This window comes from Meriones unguiculatus, chromosome 1, assembly GCF_030254825.1.
Source record: "Meriones unguiculatus strain TT.TT164.6M chromosome 1, Bangor_MerUng_6.1, whole genome shotgun sequence".
Classification (NCBI taxonomy): Eukaryota; Metazoa; Chordata; class Mammalia; order Rodentia; family Muridae; genus Meriones; species Meriones unguiculatus.
This window is the reverse complement of record NC_083349.1, coordinates 190,664,709-190,680,639: the sequence shown is the minus strand read 5'-3', so window position 1 is coordinate 190,680,639 and position 15,931 is coordinate 190,664,709. Positions and strand designations below refer to the sequence as shown.

The window sequence follows — 15,931 nt, the reverse complement described above, 5'->3', positions numbered from 1 at the left end:
CCTGTTACCACTCACCGACGAACTAACAAAGATTAGGCATTCTAAAGGTAGGGCTTGTCAGTCTGTGCTCCCAATGCACAGCGCAGAAGAGGAGACTCACCTGAACAAATCCACACGGGCTATAGGACGGGTGCCCTGGGCCCAGCTAATCATCGCTGGGCTCAGCAGGAAGTCCCCTGTTCCATGTAAACCACTGAATCCAGGTCTATGGCGGAACAAATACCTTTGGTGTATAAACTGTCATGTGCTGTTTGAGCTAAGAGCCTGGGTCTGGAGGATGGGATTTAGCCCTCCTACTTCAGACCTGTGCTGGCTAGTTTTATGTCAACTTGACACAAGCTACAGTTATTTGAGAAGAGGAACCTCAATTGAGAAAATGCCTCCATAAGACCCAGGTGTAAGGCGTTTTATTAATCAGTTGTTGATGGGGAAGAGCCCATGGTGGGTGGGGCCACCCCTGGGCTGGTGGTCCTCAGTTCGGTAGGAAAGCAGGCTGAGCAAGCCAGTAAGCAGCACCCCTCCGTGGCCTTTGCAGGGGCTCCTGCCTCCAGGTTCCTGCCCTGTGAGTTCCTGTCTAACTTCCTTCGATGACTAGCACTGACTTGTGGAAGTAGAAGTCCTCCCCGGGTGTTTTGGCTGTGGTGTTTCACTACAGCATAGTTCCCCTAACTAGACAAGACCCAGGTACATTTGTATCAAAGTGTCTTCTGGGCTCCTTTCTTGAGTCAGGCTTTTCCTCTGACTCTGACAGGGGGAAAGGAGAACAATGAAACAACCGAAGAGTAAAAGCCCACGACTATTATTTTCCCGACATGACTTGGCTCAATTCAGGGCCAACCAGCCTAGAGATGTAGGCCCTTAATTGTTTAAACTGAAAATCAAATGGTGGTTAAATAATTTCTTCTCTCTCTCTCTCTCCAGAAGGACCAGATGCTAGCTACTCTGCCAGCTATTAGAGCACCTGAAAGCAGATCCTGGGTCCATCACTCTTGAGGCCAGCCTGGGGCTGGTTTCTCCTGTGTGGGCTATGCCTGGCGATGGGTGCCCTACACTGGGCTGGACTGTAGTAGCCTCCAACATCGTCCTCTCCATTCCATAAGCTCTTCTGCCCCTGTCTGCTGGATGCACCACCACCTGCCAGAATTTTACTGAGGCTCCCTCAACTGCACCCAGGAGTCTGCTTCATAAAAGTCTCTTCTCTCTTGTATGGACAGCCCCTGGACTCCACCCTCTCTCATCAGGAAGCAACTAGAGAAGCCTTGGCCCCTCCCCCAACAGCAATCAGTGTCAATCTCTGAAAGATGAGAATGAAGGAGCATTAGAGGGACATAGGTAAATAAGGAAGTCGAAACTGGGTTCCAGGAGATGGCAGCTTCTTGTTCCCACAAGACACTGAGGAGAAATGGTGAGAAGGCAGAAGCCCTGAGCTTGCAGTACGGGGGGAGGGTGGGAAGGTGGGGGGAGGGGGTAGTATCTAAACAGAACCAGTAGGGGTAAAGGGGAGGACCCTGGAGCCCTGTGAAGTACCCAAGCCCGTGTCCCTTTAACAATCCCCACCTTTCCAGCATGCCTCTGTGGCTCGGCCTGGGCCCTGAGCCTCTAAGCAGGGCCTAACAACCTAAGAAGTAGGTAAAGGAGCAGGCGCTGGTCACACAGGGGGCTGCTGCCCTAGCAGGGCTAACTCAGTAGGCCCCAGGAGCCTGCTCCACCTGGCCAGCTAGAGCCAGGGCAGGCTGCACAGACACCGCAGCCACCTCTCAAGAGTGAAAGGGAGACAGAGATGTGAAGGGAGTGTGAGCTCCCTCACAGACGGCTCAGACTCTCACTCTAGTCATCTGAACAGGAGCCCTTAGAACAGCAAAACCTAACTCCCTGTCCTCGTACCACACGAGAGAAAATGTGAGTGTTACACACACAGAAAGCTTTTGGGCAGGAGAGGTGAGAGCAGCCCTGGGGGGGGGGGGAGGTGGTAAAGAAGGGAAAGCCAGAAGCTAGGTCAGTCAGGGCCTGCTGCCGTCCAGCCACTGGAGGACACAGGCCTCACCAAAGCTAGGGTGTGAGTTGGGGTCAGGTAACTTGGAAAATGACCGGGGGTGATCAGCTGACGCCATGAGTGTTTGTAACTGAGCAGATGGCAAAGCAAGCATGAAAACAATTATTCCGGGCAGAATGTTGAACAGAGGTTGAGTTTGAGGTCCCCAGGGTTAGAGCCCTGGTTTAATAGCTGCTCGGGAGTTGCCAATAAGGGAGGCACAACTGTGGGTTCCATTCTGCTGGAGAGATGGTAGAAGGTACTCACTCGCCTGCACCATGGGTTCAAGGCTCTCCCCTCTGTGAAGGCCTCGGGGGTGCCAGAGAGGCAATGGAGTGGCCTAGTTAAGTGTGTACCAGGCTAGCTCCGAGCCACTCTAGACACTGGAGACCAGACAAAAAAACCTCTGCCACCCAGAAGTCTCAGTGCAGCTGGTTTTTATTATTAAAGCCAGGGTTGTAAAATGGCTGCCCCCGCCCTCCCATGCCCCTCCCGCCTCCAGATGAGTCCCCTCAGGGCCTGTGAAGACTTGGAAATGTCCATGCTGAAATGAGAGAACGGCAGGTGAGATAGGCTGAGGTGCGGTCTCCGTGATTGTGTCGGCTCCCCGGCATTCCTGGAAAGACGGCTTGGGGTGGGGCTGGGCAGCCCCTGCTCACAGTGCTGTTCCCGAGAATCCGGGGTGGCCATCAGGAACGAAGGCAACGAAATAGGCTGAGCTGGGCCCCACACTCTACCCTGATGAAGCTGGGCCATAGGCTGGTTTTTTTTAAAAAAATGGTCTTAAAAACAAAGCAAAAACGGAAAACCCCAGCCAGGAGCACCACCCTCTCCTGAGTAGGGCAAGAGGTGGCCCCAGCTCTGGACTCTGAGGTCTGAGGCATGTGGCCTCTGCCTGGCGTCACCTCCCTGGAGGCAGACAGCACCCTGAAGGAGGCCAGGTGGGATCCTGAGCCCCATGTGTGGCCCTGGGTGGCCTCTGGGGTCCTGAAAGAGCTTTAAGATGGCTGTCTCCCCTCTTTCTACTCAACAAGCTGGTAGGCTCTCTAGGCCTCAGGAACCCTATGCAACTTCGGCTCTTTGGATTCCAAAGATCTGAACTTCTCCTCCAGCCCAGCTGTGGGCTGCAAGTGGATGAGAGGCTTGATCTGAAGAACGGAGAGGGCCTCCTGGTTCTTCTGGTTGAACAGACTTACTCTCTGCTCCAGCTCAGGGCTGGTCTGGGATGAGCCCACTGGAGTAGGCTGGGCCAGGGGCGCTGGGTCCAAGGCCTTGGGGGATGGGCAGGGGTCCTTTGACAGAGAGGGCGTCAGGTCCTGGACCGTGGCTTCCACCACCTGCTGCTGAGGCAGCGGTAGCAGCGGCAGAACAGAAGGTCCAGGCTTCAAGGACGGCTCCTCTCGGGGGGTGCTACAGTCTGTGGAGGAGCCCAGGGTCTGGCTGCTGGCGCTCTGGGCCCTGGTGACCGAGCCACAGGTAGAGTGGGATGTGGTCTCGGAGGTGGCACGGGTGCAGGTGCTGTTGCCAGTGAGCTTCAGAGGCAGGTCGACTGAGAACAGGTCGGAGGCTAGGTTGGGCTGGTGGATGTCTATGGCAGCTGTAGTGACCACACACACTGCTGGTTCCGGGGCCCCACTGTCTGCAAGGAAGGTAAGAGAGGTCGTATACACATATGAAACAAAACAACAATTCTCTCTATATATAAATTTGAGACAAAAACAGTACTGTGTAACCCTGGCTGTTCTGGAACTTGCTCAGGCTGGCCTCAAACTCACAGCGATCCACCTGTCTCTGCCTCCTGAGTGCTGGGATTAAAGGTGTACACCCCAACCACCCAGCTAAGAAAGGTTATACTGATCACACTTTGCCCCTGCCCACACGGCTGGACTTGAAGGCCCAGTGTGGGGCTGGGCAACGAAAGCATGGCCAGGCCTTGGAAGCAGCCACGGTGAGGGGAGGCCTTTGAGGGCCCAGGTCACTGTCACCGCCTGCGCAGAGGGAGCGTTGCCAGTCCACCTCGGTGAGCTGAAGCACACACGTGACGCGCTTCAGCCAGTCGCCCGTGAAGACGGACCTAGAACACTTCCAGTAGAGGCTATACAAGACAGCTAAGGCTTTGCCCTCAAGGCCCACACCGTGCTCAATCAGGGCAGACTGCAGTATTCTGTGTGCTGGAGACAGACTGGGAGAACCTTACACAGCCTGCTGTGGGCCCTTAAACTACGAGGCGAGAAACTAACCTAGAAAGCTCGCCTCAGGAAAAGAAATTAGTGTTCTCTTGAGGAGCCATTGAATACTGCTATTACTATTATTATTGATAACATGTGCGTTATTATTGATGTACTATTATTGATTACGTGAGCACAGGAGCACCTGCCCATGTATGTGAGTTTGGAGGCCAGGGGTTGTCCTGGATGTCTTCCTTTAATACCCTCTACCACATTTTTTTTTTTTTGAGCCAGGCTCTCTCGTGGAGACTGGAATGTACTAGCTGGCTATCCAGAGAGCCCTGGGCTCCACCCTGTCACACTCTTGGGAGTTTTGAATGGGCTGGGCTGGGTTGAGGATTGGCCTCGGCAGCTCTTTTCTCTCTGAGAGGCATTAAGGGTGACGGTGGACTGCTCTGGGTACAGTGCTACAGATGTGTCCCCAAAGCAGGGAAGAGGACTGAGAAGTGAGCCCATGCTAGAGAACCTGCAGTCTGGATGAGACTAGGAGAAAAAAGAGAAGGGGCCTTAGGGTTTAAATAGTGAAGAAGAAGAAAAACAAATACATGTTACATACCATATACTTTACCTATCGTGGAGAGTGCAAGAATTTCAAGGACTGTGAATTCCAAACTCAAGGCTTTGGCTACAGAAAAATATGCTAAAAGGTCTGGGTATAAAATCAATCTTTCTCCTACAGACAACACATAAGCATCCCCTAGGATTTCACCCAAGGCCTGCTGCCCCTTTAGCCAGTTATGTGGAGTAAGTTTGCTTTCCACGGGGGCCACCTGAGTGTGTGCACAGTTGGGAGATCTCTTGAGTTCTGGATTACAAACCTTTCCCTCTGTAGGGCTCCACTCAGCTCTCAAGGTCAGAGATCAGACTGCCCTGATGGCTCAGCTCTAGGGCATCAGGGTTTCAGCTAAGCCATCTGCTAAGGCTTAAAGCTCCGGGTGTTTCAATGCTCTGCCATCACAGTCTACAAGCTCATAATGGAAGGCCAGATTGTACCTGCCCTTGGTTTTCAGGCTTGCTGAAGTCACAGGTGTCCTGAGGCTGCATGGTGCGTGCAAACAGTTCCAACCCACACTTACCACTGCTGGGCCCATTGTAGTACTGGCTGATGTAGCTGTTCATGTCGTCTTTCACCGTGGCCTCTGCAGAGATGGGGACAGAGAGGGGTGCAGGTGACAGTGTTGCCATGTTTAGCTGAGCCACTGTGGAATGGGGATAGTGCTGGCTACACTCCTTGGTTTTTAGGAAGATTACAGAGACCCAACAGGCAGACTGGATTCTTCGAGTGGAGCCAGACACAGAAGGCCTATGGAGGGCTTGGAGACCCAGGGGCGTGCATACCCGTCAGCTTAGCTGCCAGCGAAGGGTCTGCAGGTGAAAGCCTGGATGCTTTCTAAGGCTACCTTCTGAGGCACACCTGAGCTGGCTGCTGAAGCCTGTCCACCACCTAGAGGCTGAGTGGTAGAGGCATGGATCTTAAAAGCTTTCTTGGCCTCTTTTGATCTTGAAATGCCTGTGGTCAGAGGTGTGTTCCCCACTAATGCTGCGGGGGGGTGGGGCCGGGGGTGGGGACTAGGCTGGCTCTTGCACCTGCGTTAGCTAGCGCAGATTCTCTGTGGCCATCCCTAACCTTTGCTGTAATTGCAGTCTAGTTCTGCCACTGCACTGAGAAGCAGACATGGCTGTTCCCAGCAAGTTACGGACTGTGCAGGGCCACTGGGCCACTGGGCCACGCAGCGGGGGCTGTTTACTTAATCAGGTGCCACCTGGTGTGTACTTAATTCTGGTGCCATCATTGGCCTGGAGCTTGCTTGGGTCATGCCCCGTTGCTGGGCTTGAGTTTCTTCGTTTGTGACATGAAGGTCCCTAGCAAGGTTCTCACAGACTGATGTAGCTGGGTATGTGGATAGATGGCCCTGAAATTCCAGGAAGGTCCCAGAATCATCTGACTCGTCCCTGCCTAGGCTCTCACTGGGCTGCACTCTGAGGAGGACTCTCCCACCTCCCTGAGCATCTGTAATGACCTGCTGCTGGGCAACTCCTTACTCTTTTGTGTTCTTCAGGGACACAGTGTGCCTGGCCCTCTGCCAGCTCTTAAAGGGACTCCTGCCTCAGGAGCACCGTCAAGGCTGGGGCCATCCCCATGCGGTGGAGCAGGGGCTTCCCCTCTCATCAGAAAATAAATACCTGCTATGCACAAGGTTTACAGAGCCTGCAACTGCCATGCACGTGACTGTGACCCTCACCACTGCCCTCCCCCCACTCATCCTTCTTATACTAGCATAATCGTCCCCCAGAAGCAGCCTAGACCCGGCACATGGGTTTAGCTCTTGGCCAGCAGATGCCCTGCTTGCCTTTGCAAGCATGACCAGCGCCCCGCCTTCAATACACTGCACTCCCAGCCCCTCCCCAGGTTCCTCACCACCATCCCAGACCTAGGGGGGATGGTGGTGGCCTGGAGCTGCAGCTTGCTGAGCTGCAGGCATCCCCCACCTCAACCACCGAGGTGCTTGAGCCCCCACTGCCCTATCTTTACTGGCTCGGTCGGGCAACCGTCAGCCGAGCCCTCTCTCCCGAGCACTGACTGGTCTGGCCAACTGTCCCTGGACAACTCCTGGCTGACCGCCAGCTCCCTGTGACTCAACAAGTCCGAAGCAGAGCTCATGCTCTCTCCCCCCAACTCCCCCAAGCCTTCACCTTGGAGACCCTCGCAGAGATCCTGGTGACGTACAGATGCCTCCTCACTTTCCTCAACACCCCAACTTTTATCAAGCCTGTACCCTAACTGGTCAGGGACTTCCAAGGCCCTGCTTGACTTGCCTCTAGGTTTAATGAGTGAGATCACTCACTTTCTGGATGTACAGAATATCAAGCCTGGCCAATGGGGTCCTGGCCAGGGTGTGTTCTTTGTCCCCTGCTCCAGACCCGCACAGGGGTGTCTGTGTCCGAGGGCTGCCCTGTCTCTTCTAGCACTGACCATGGCATCACATGCTTCGTGTAGGCTCCTGGATCCCATTCTCTTAGAACAGGACCCTGGGGCTGAGCCTCTGTCCCTAGCCATACAGGGACGCAAAGCCTTTAAGAACAGGAACCACATGCCACCCAATTCTGACTTTGGTTTGACCTATGTCACGTGCCAATTCTGGACAGGTCACAGGTCTGCAGGACCTCCAAACCTTCCACTCCCTCTCAGGAGGCCACAAGGCCACCATGAAATGATCTCTGCATCATTCAGCCTTCATTCAGCCTGCGTCCTGGGGCAGAGGAATACCTGAGCACACAGCCAGCTTCCACCTGGTAACAAGCCCCTCCTACAAGGTCTGTTTTGACTTAACACTGAGGTTTGCCAAAGCAACTCACTGAGGACTGAGCCCCCAGACCTTGGTTGTGGGGAGAGAAGGTATACAGGCTTCACATAAACCCAGTCCAGGGTGCTCTCCAGGACGCTTGCTGTGTGGTCTTAGGCAATCTCTCAGCCACTCTGGGCTTCTGCTCGCTTACCTATAAAATGGGAGTGATAGATGCAAAGCTTCCGGGGAGCCACCCAGACCCACTGACATGAGTGTCTAGCCAGGGACAGTCCTCTGGTGCCTGAATCCTTGGTCCACAGCAAGACTGTTGGCTCTGAAGTCCCTAGGAGCGAGTGCTTTGCAAACCCAACCTGACTAATCCTGCAAAAGCTGAGTCCAGAGGTGGCAGAGCTTGGTCAGTGCTGGTCAAGGCAGAGGTAGAAAGGCTGGTGAGCTGGCTGGCCAGGCCTCCTGGACACGAGGAGACAACTGAGCTCCATGTGGCTGAGCGGCAAGGCAGCCTGATGTAGATCACACATCGCCCAGCCCAAGAGGCTGCACCTCATTCCCACGCTCGCTCTCCCACTCCTCTCTGGCTCAGCAGAGCGCAGCGAGAAGATGCTGACACTCCCAGGGTACCCGCTGGATGCCGTGCCTGACAGCAGGGCACACAACTGAGCCGCCAGGCTTCCTCAGGGAAGAGCTTCAGAGACCAGAGGAGCTCTGGACTGAGTAACTCGAATAGCACCAAAACTTTCCGGAGGACAGAAGCAGGGACTTGGGTGCCGGGGCTGCCTGTGACTCTACAGGTCATGGAACTAGGCCTGCTCAGGGACCTTCAAAGCCAGACCCCAAACTCCTTCTTCAGGCTACTCCAAAGGCTTTCCCAGCTCTGTCCAATAAGCTTTGGGGCTCCAAGGGTCCCCAGCTCTTTACCAGGTCCGTACGCTCAGGACCAGCCAGGGTACCCTGAGCACAGGTCCTGTCTGCTCTGAGGATGAACCCTGCAGCCAACTTCCTGTTCCCTGCTGGTTGGCAGGGGGAAAGGGAGAAGGCCAAGGGCAGACTGGCCAGAGGCACCTCTGTGGCTGCTCCTCTGGACGCTGGTGCAGCAAAGGGGAGGGGGGGGGGAGAATGCCAGAGTTGTGAAATATGGTGAAATCTGTGGCACTCCCACCAGGAGCTGTAATTCATAAGTTATGGGCAAGTTTCAAGACCAATAAATTTGGGAGAGAAGTATTAATGACTGTACAGAGGCACTGTGAACTTGGCAGGCCCCAAAGCCTGCAACTTTGCAGCCCAGGTTTTAAAAATGATTTGTGCTAGAGCGAGTCTAAACAGAAGGCTGTCGGCGTTGTCTGACTGGGACCTGCTGGGAACTCCGGGAAGCTCTTCCCTCTCAGAGGGATGCAGCTCGGCTGGGGCTGGAGCGGGCACTCCTGCGGTCCCCTGTAGCCCTCCCCCAGGCAGAGGTGATGCTGGCCACGTCCCAAGGCTCCTCTGACTCACTGCTGTGTCTGCAGGTTAACGCCTGGATTGTCTGTGTCCTGTTGTGCAGGCAGAGGCCTCTGAGCCCCGTCAGCCTGGGAGTCATGGCTACTAACAAATGTCGCCCTTCCTTAATCTTCAGAGTGGCCCAGAATGCTCTTGGCTCGTCTGACTGTAATTTCTAATGTCATGGAAATCCCACCTTGGACATGGCTCTTGCTCAGAGAGAAATCAGCTGGGAGAGGACCTTGGTCCCTGGGTTATTTCAGGCCATGAATCACAGAGGCTTCTCACAGCCCCTGCATTCTGCCCTCTGCCTCAGAGGCACTGGCCGTGGCACTGAGGGCACTGGAGACAGCTGTGAAAGTGCATGCAGAGGACTGAGTTGTGTGTGGGTAAGTGTGCATTACAAGAGAGGGAGGTACCCAGGGATGCCACATGGGGAAATGGAGCGGGGGGGGGGGGGGGCATTGTCTTGTGGAGCATTTGTTGCTGGTTGGATAACCATAGTCCTCCTCCATGTGTTATAATACTGAAGTTTCAGTCCCTGGCACCAGCATATGAGCTTATCTGGAGACAACATAATTACAACCCAGTTAGTCAAGTTGAGGCACAGCTGTACAAACAGGGTTTGACACAGGCATAATGGGAGATGCTGTGTAAAGATGGGAGCAGAGACTGAGCGGTGCTTCCACAAGCCAACGATTGCCAACAACTAGAGCTACCGAAGAGGAAGGTTTTCCATCATGGCACGCAGAGGGACCAACCCTGACCCCAGACTTCCAGCGTCCAGAACTGTGAGGCTGTTTCCACCACCCCAGTCCTTCAGCTTGTAGCATTTTGCTCCAGGCCTCTAACCAACGACCGCACTACTCCAAGGGAGTTTGACATTTTCTTGAGAGAGCGCAGGGAAACAGTTAAGGTGTCACGTCAGGGAGTGTCAAGCGTTTTAGAAGGTAAGGGGAGAGCGCTTGCACTCCTGGTCCTTCACGCCTCCTTCGAGGCAGTGGAGGAAGCTGGAGGTGAGACCACCAAAGCCTCAAGCCGTGCAGCACCCTCCCCTGATTGCCCTAGTCCTGTCCTTGATGTGATAAGGACACAGCTGATCACAGTGACGTCATCCCTGGATCAAGCTGGCTTTGGAGTCCTGACGTCCAAGGTCTAGGCACAGGACCATCTTTCGCTGGCTGTGGGGCTGTGTTCTTTACAAGCCTGTAAGGACCCCTTCTAGATAGCAGGTGGAAATCATAGAGTCCAGAAGAGCCAACTCCTCTGCCCATGTCAGAGCTGCCCGGAAGAGGAAATGGGCTTTGATCTAGAAATAGCTTCCCCTGCGCAGCACCTGGCTAAGCTACAGCTCCTGTGCCCTTTTCCACTGATCTCACGGCCTTCAATGTGCCCCACCTGCAAAGCTTAGGTTTCTGGCCGTTCTGGTTTTCGGCCTTGGACTTCTTCTCCGGGCCCTGTTAGCTGGTGGTCCACTAGGAAGGTCACAGACCGCCAACTTCAAACGCCTGCCACTCCCACTGCGCTGGCTACTGTTGGCAGTCAATCTGACAGTCACCCAGGAGACACACCTCTGGTGCCCAGAGGTTCTGAACCGACGAGAACCCACAGACAGTATCTAGGCTGGGTTACCTGAGGTTGAAAGACCATCCCGGTGGTGGATGCCTGATGCCATGAGCTGACGCTCCAGACTGAGGACAAACGAAAGACAAGCCAGTCTCAGCCTTCACCTGGTTCTTGCCTGGAGCTACAAGGCGCCCACTCGGCCCCTGCGGCTCTCCCAGTATGGTGGGTTACACGCTAATAAACCGAAATAAACCCTTCCTTCCGTCAGGCTTTGTTTGTTTGCAAGAACAAGGCAAGGAACAACTATTAATTCTCAACGGGATTTGAACGGCTTCGCTTGATCTGAATAAATTTTAGTTTGGGTCAGGATCCCCTGCTAGACGCTCCTCCTGGGCCCCAGAGGCAGTTCCGAGAAGGCACACACCTGCACGCGGCCCCAGCCCGCAGGGAGGGAGGGAGGCGTCCTGGGGACTCCGGGGGACGCGGGCTCACCTTGAGGGGGCCTGAGCTCCTCCACGAGGCTCTCGGCAGCCGTCTCCTCGGCCCACGTGCCGGCCTCCACCACCTTGTAGCGGCTGCGGGGCTGGCTGAGCACGTGCGGGGCCTGCAGCGCCGCCTCCCGCTCCGCCGCCAGGTCCAGGTCCTGCTGCGCCAGGTGCGCGCGCAGCTGCCGGATCTCGAACTGCAAGAGGCAGAAGGGTGCTGGGTGGGTGCGCGCGCGGGGTGAGGTCGGGGGCATGGGGGGGGGAGCTCGGGGTCGGGGCCCTGAACCGGGGTGGCAGGCCTGCCTGTCGGGATAGGGGGGCTGAGCACCCCACGGCGGGAGCTCTCGGCACCGGAACCTTCTCCAGGCCCAGAGAGCGACCCTTTGTCTCGGACACCGTGAGCTCGGGCCCTCCCCCGGGTAAATGGCCGTGAAGAGAAAGACAGCCGTCAGGACACCTGGCTTGAGTCCGCCTTTAGCTGCGGGAGCGCCTCCGAGGATTGAAGGGAAGCTCTCCTCACACGCCTGCCTCCGACAGGTGCTGAGGGGCAGTGAGGAGGCGCCCCACCCCCGGGCTAGCAGAGCTAAGCTTTCCGGCTCCATAGACATGCTGGTCCAGCTTGTTTTCCAGTAATAGCCATCTCCCTCTTGCACGAGTTGTGGGAGACGGCCCTCGGCTAGCCAGTACTGGGATATGTGCCTTGGGAAGGTTTTTCGCTTCCTCTGGCCTCAGTTTCCCGGGTTGTAAAGGCAGTTTTATGTTTGAGTTTTATGTTTGAGTCCCTTTCTGAAGACGTGGTTAAAACAAGACGAAACTCAGTGGAAACCGGATCATTGGAAAGCTTCTTAGAAAGGCTTCTAAGTGTCTCGGGGGATTGTGCCTGACATAGGTGCTCAGACTCCAAACCTCGCTGGGACGTCTGGACGCAGGACAAAGGGTCTGTGTGGGCTAAGCGGTAGCGGGTATTCACTGCCACCTAGTGTTCAAAGCACACGCTGCACCCTCTCTACGCGAGAGGGTTGTCGCGGGGCCCCAAAGCCCATCTCCCTCCTTTCCCCTTCTTAGAATGTCAGACTCGCGCCTCCAGCTGCCTGCGCGCTATCACCATGTGCTCAGTTCACTTGGTCAACACAGTACTCCGCCGTCGCCCCAGACCTCAGGTGTTTTTAATCTCTCATGAGCTGCAGTCAAAAAGTCTCCTATGGACTCTCATCTTAGCATCCAAACCGTTCTCTAGTCCAACTCCAGTTCCAAGCGCTCTTAAGCTGCTCGCTTGTCTCCAGATCTACTGCTGGTTATCATCTGACAGCCACATGTCCTTGTGTGGACTCTGTCCCGTCTTACTGCTTCCCCACCCCACGTGGGAGAAAGCCCAACCCTCCTGCCCTTGGCTCAAATAGCCTCCATGATCAGGGCCTGCCCACCTGCCAGCTTCCTCTCCTGCCCTCTAGTTCCCTCTGGCTGTTCCTCAGAGGCATACCGCTTGCTCTGTCCCAGGTCACACTGCTGACCGTCCACTTGGAGGGGCTTTTCCTGGGCTCCCCTCTATGGTGGCCCACCAGGCTGTCAGTCACATCGCTACATTCAGATACTTTCGTCTCCCCCTTCCTTTTCTCCTTTCTCAGACAGGGCCTCCTGTACACTCAGCTGGCTTCAAACTCAGCCTAAACTTCCGTCCGATGCTTGGTCCACGCCTTTAGAGTGCTGGGGTGCTCCACGCAGCTCTGGAGCTGGACCTCAAAGCTCCCCACACACCGGGCAACTAGGCTACAAGTGTGCCATGCCTCCTCAGGCCAACTTTCCCCTTCATTTGTTTTCATGAAAGTAGAACATGAGTGCATTTACTTACACTGGAATGGCCCAGCAGCCACCCCTGTGCTGGACAATCCCCAATGTGAGGGTGTGCATGCTTTTGTCTGGGGCCATTATGCTTCCAGAGAGTTCATTAGCTTCTGAGAGTTCATTAGCGTCTGTCGGGGGCCTCTGGGTGCTTCTGCAGTGGGAGCAGGCCAGGCGTTGGGACATCACAGAGGAGGAGGACTCTCTCCTAACTCTATTTCAGCCTTCTAGCTCTCTCCTCAGGCACCTGCCCAGTCCAGAGCATATGTGTTGAGTCTCTGGCTAGTTCCATTTCTCCAGAGGACAAACCCATGGCCTCTTTGGCCAGACATGCCTTGGAATATTTTAGAGCTCTGTGTAGATTTTACCCAGCCCCCTTCCCCCAATGCTTCACACTACGTCTCCTTCCTCACAGAATCTCTGGGGTTCTGAGGGCAGAATTAGTCCTTTTTCCCTCCTCTGTGGACATGTCACCCACAAATCCTCCAGTCTTTATATATCGATCACCATTTCCTCCACTTTCCTTAAATCCCTTGAAATCTGTATCCTCTTTGACCCAACCTACAAGACTCAAAGCCTCCTAGTTCTGTGCATTGGGATTCTCCCTTCACCTCTCATCCTAGCGGTGTCTGAGAGGTGAGCAGATGCAGGTCACATGCAAACCAGATGCAAATGTGTAGCTTTCCCCATTTTCTGTTAAGATGGTGTATTAGTTCACCTTTCACCACCCCCAGGGGTGTGCTGAGGAACAGAAACAAACCCTTCATAGGTACAAAACACCTATCTATCTGGTGGATTTCAAGCTACTAGCACAATGTCATGGCAAACTGAGAAATGGGCTCAACCGGTTCTCCCACGCCAGTAAGAGCCCCGCTGCACCAACATGAGCCTTGTGTGCTGTGCGCGGGGAGCGTTCAAACGCTGGTGAGCAAATGAAAAGCAGAACTAGTTAGTGTCTTCAGAACTAGTCGGCGGTTTCAGACTGAACCCAACTCTAGCTACAGCCTGAGCTTCCACTTTAACCCAAAGTAGAGACAAAGGTTGTGCCACATACACTGAGCTCAGGTCCTGGCCACAGACTGGGCTCTGATCCTGGTGATACACCCAGTATAGACTCAACAATCTCACCCTCCATTACAGACCATACTCTGAGCCCTTGGTCACACGTGAATGTGGGTCCTTGTTATATTTTCAACCCACACGTGTCTGCCACGGGCCCCCAATCCTGGCAACAGTCACAGTCCTAACTCCTGACTGGAGACGCTGAACCTCAACAACCCAGCCCTCAAACAGACTAGGAGTCTCAGAGTCCGGGAAACTATGGCTTGCAGATTTTGCAGTGGTCTGTTTTGTAGGGAGTGAGGGGCCGCTTCTCTGGAAACAAGGTCCTGAAGATCAATGAGAGCCCATGAGGTAATCTTCCCGAGCGCTGTGGGGATGGGAACTTCCCATGGGCACGTGCAGCCCCTTTCTCTGAGCGTGCAGGCCCAGCTAATGGCTTCCTCGGCCCTCTGAAGGGATGCATTATTAATGGCTTGTAATCGATATGGAGCCGCTCTGGGAAGTCTCACTGGAATTCAAGCCAGCCAGCTGGAGGTCAGGGCCTGCCCAGGCCAAGACCACACATGCTCAGAAACAAGTTCTGAACTGAAGATGTGAACACTAGGTCCGTGTAGTTTCCGCATTCATTCATTCTTGCAGAAGTCAGGTAGGGGCCCTGTTAAAATGCTGTTACCATGGCTTAGAGGTGAGTCCTAGGTGATCCCAGGGAGGAGATGGTTTGTGCCTCTGCAAGGGACACATCTCCGCCAAGGGTCACCAGGCTGGTCCTGCGCTAGTGCCTGAGGCATAGGAGGAATATTATCAGATGCAGGGGTCCTGCCTGCTGAGGGGGAGCTGCGAAGGTTGCCAGGCAGAGCCATGTCACCAGCGTGAGAGAGCTCAGGGACTTTAGTCTTTCTTCAAAGAGCAGCAGGAAACACCTGAAAATGGTCACTCAGGGCAGAGCGGTGGCTTTAGCGCTGTGGCCCAGATGGAGAGTGCCACACTGGCTGTGGGGTGAAGGGGAGGGGTGGGACACCCACCAGGGCCTCCCACAGCGGTTCAGCCCAGAGATGGCCAGATTCTAGAGTGGGAGGAAAGCAGGACTGAAGGAGATAAGAAGAGAGCCAAGGAAAACTATTTAAGAGGCCAGAGAGCCCCTACCTGATGTGTATGCAGTGAGGGTCAGAGGGAGGGCAGTCTGCTGTACAGGTGGCCGGGTTTGGGTTGTTTACTTTTCCAGACAAGGGTCTGATCTATGTGAGACAGGATGCCCCTGAACACACAGAGGCCCACCTGCCTCAGCCTCCCGAGTCCCGGTATTCAAGCTGTGTGGCCTGTGCTCAGCAGGGCTAGGTTTTTAGACGCTTCATGTAAAGAGGGTGTAGGGTGGCTGGACGCTCTCAGGCTCTGCCCTGTGAGCTGACAATGGCCGACTCCTTAAGGGAGGACCGCAAATGGGCCAGATGGCACTTCACTCCGGCCACAGGCTGACATGACCCACAGGGGGTTCTCAGCCTGTCCCAGTGAGACCCTCAGACGCTGGCTCCCGATTCTTCTGATACTTAACCTCCCCCAGTTGACTGAAGGGCCGTTAGAAGAATGTCAGGGTGCTATTAGCCAGATGAGCTAATTGAGGCCTGGAGGTGGGAGGGGCGTCCTGTGGTTGGAGGAAGGGAGAAGGAAGGCTGGACCAGGCTGGGGTACATGGTATGCAGAAGCAAACCACAGATGGAGCCCTTGCCTTTGGCGAACAAACTCCACCACCTGTGTCAGGGAACGTAGAGCCTTGTGGATGGGAAGGATGGATCAGCCAAACGGAGCCCAGGTCAGCTTGACGGCAGCAGGGGAAGAACACGGGGTCCTCACAAAGCTGGGCCTGGGGGAGAGGGCCTGAGCTCCTCCCTGTTGCCACATTGAATCTCCTTTTTCTCCTCTAGGCTTGATTTCACTTTCCAT

General features: G+C 55.0%; 1 protein-coding gene across 2 annotated transcripts in view; it reads right to left on the bottom strand.

Moving 5' to 3' along the window:
• Positions 1 to 2,442: 2,442 nt before the first annotated feature.
• Tmem266 (transmembrane protein 266) overlaps positions 2,443 to 15,931 on the bottom strand; it is a 103,498-nt gene continuing 90,009 nt past the window's right edge. For both annotated transcript variants that reach the window (XM_021656237.2, XM_060374206.1), the window contains 3 exons: positions 11,100 to 11,289; positions 5,337 to 5,399; positions 2,443 to 3,671 (listed from right to left, as the gene is read on the bottom strand). In XM_021656237.2, the coding sequence (XP_021511912.1) occupies positions 3,079 to 3,671; positions 5,337 to 5,399; positions 11,100 to 11,289 (846 nt within the window). In that variant the 3' untranslated portion in view covers positions 2,443 to 3,078. The remainder of the gene's footprint in view (positions 3,672 to 5,336; positions 5,400 to 11,099; positions 11,290 to 15,931) is intronic.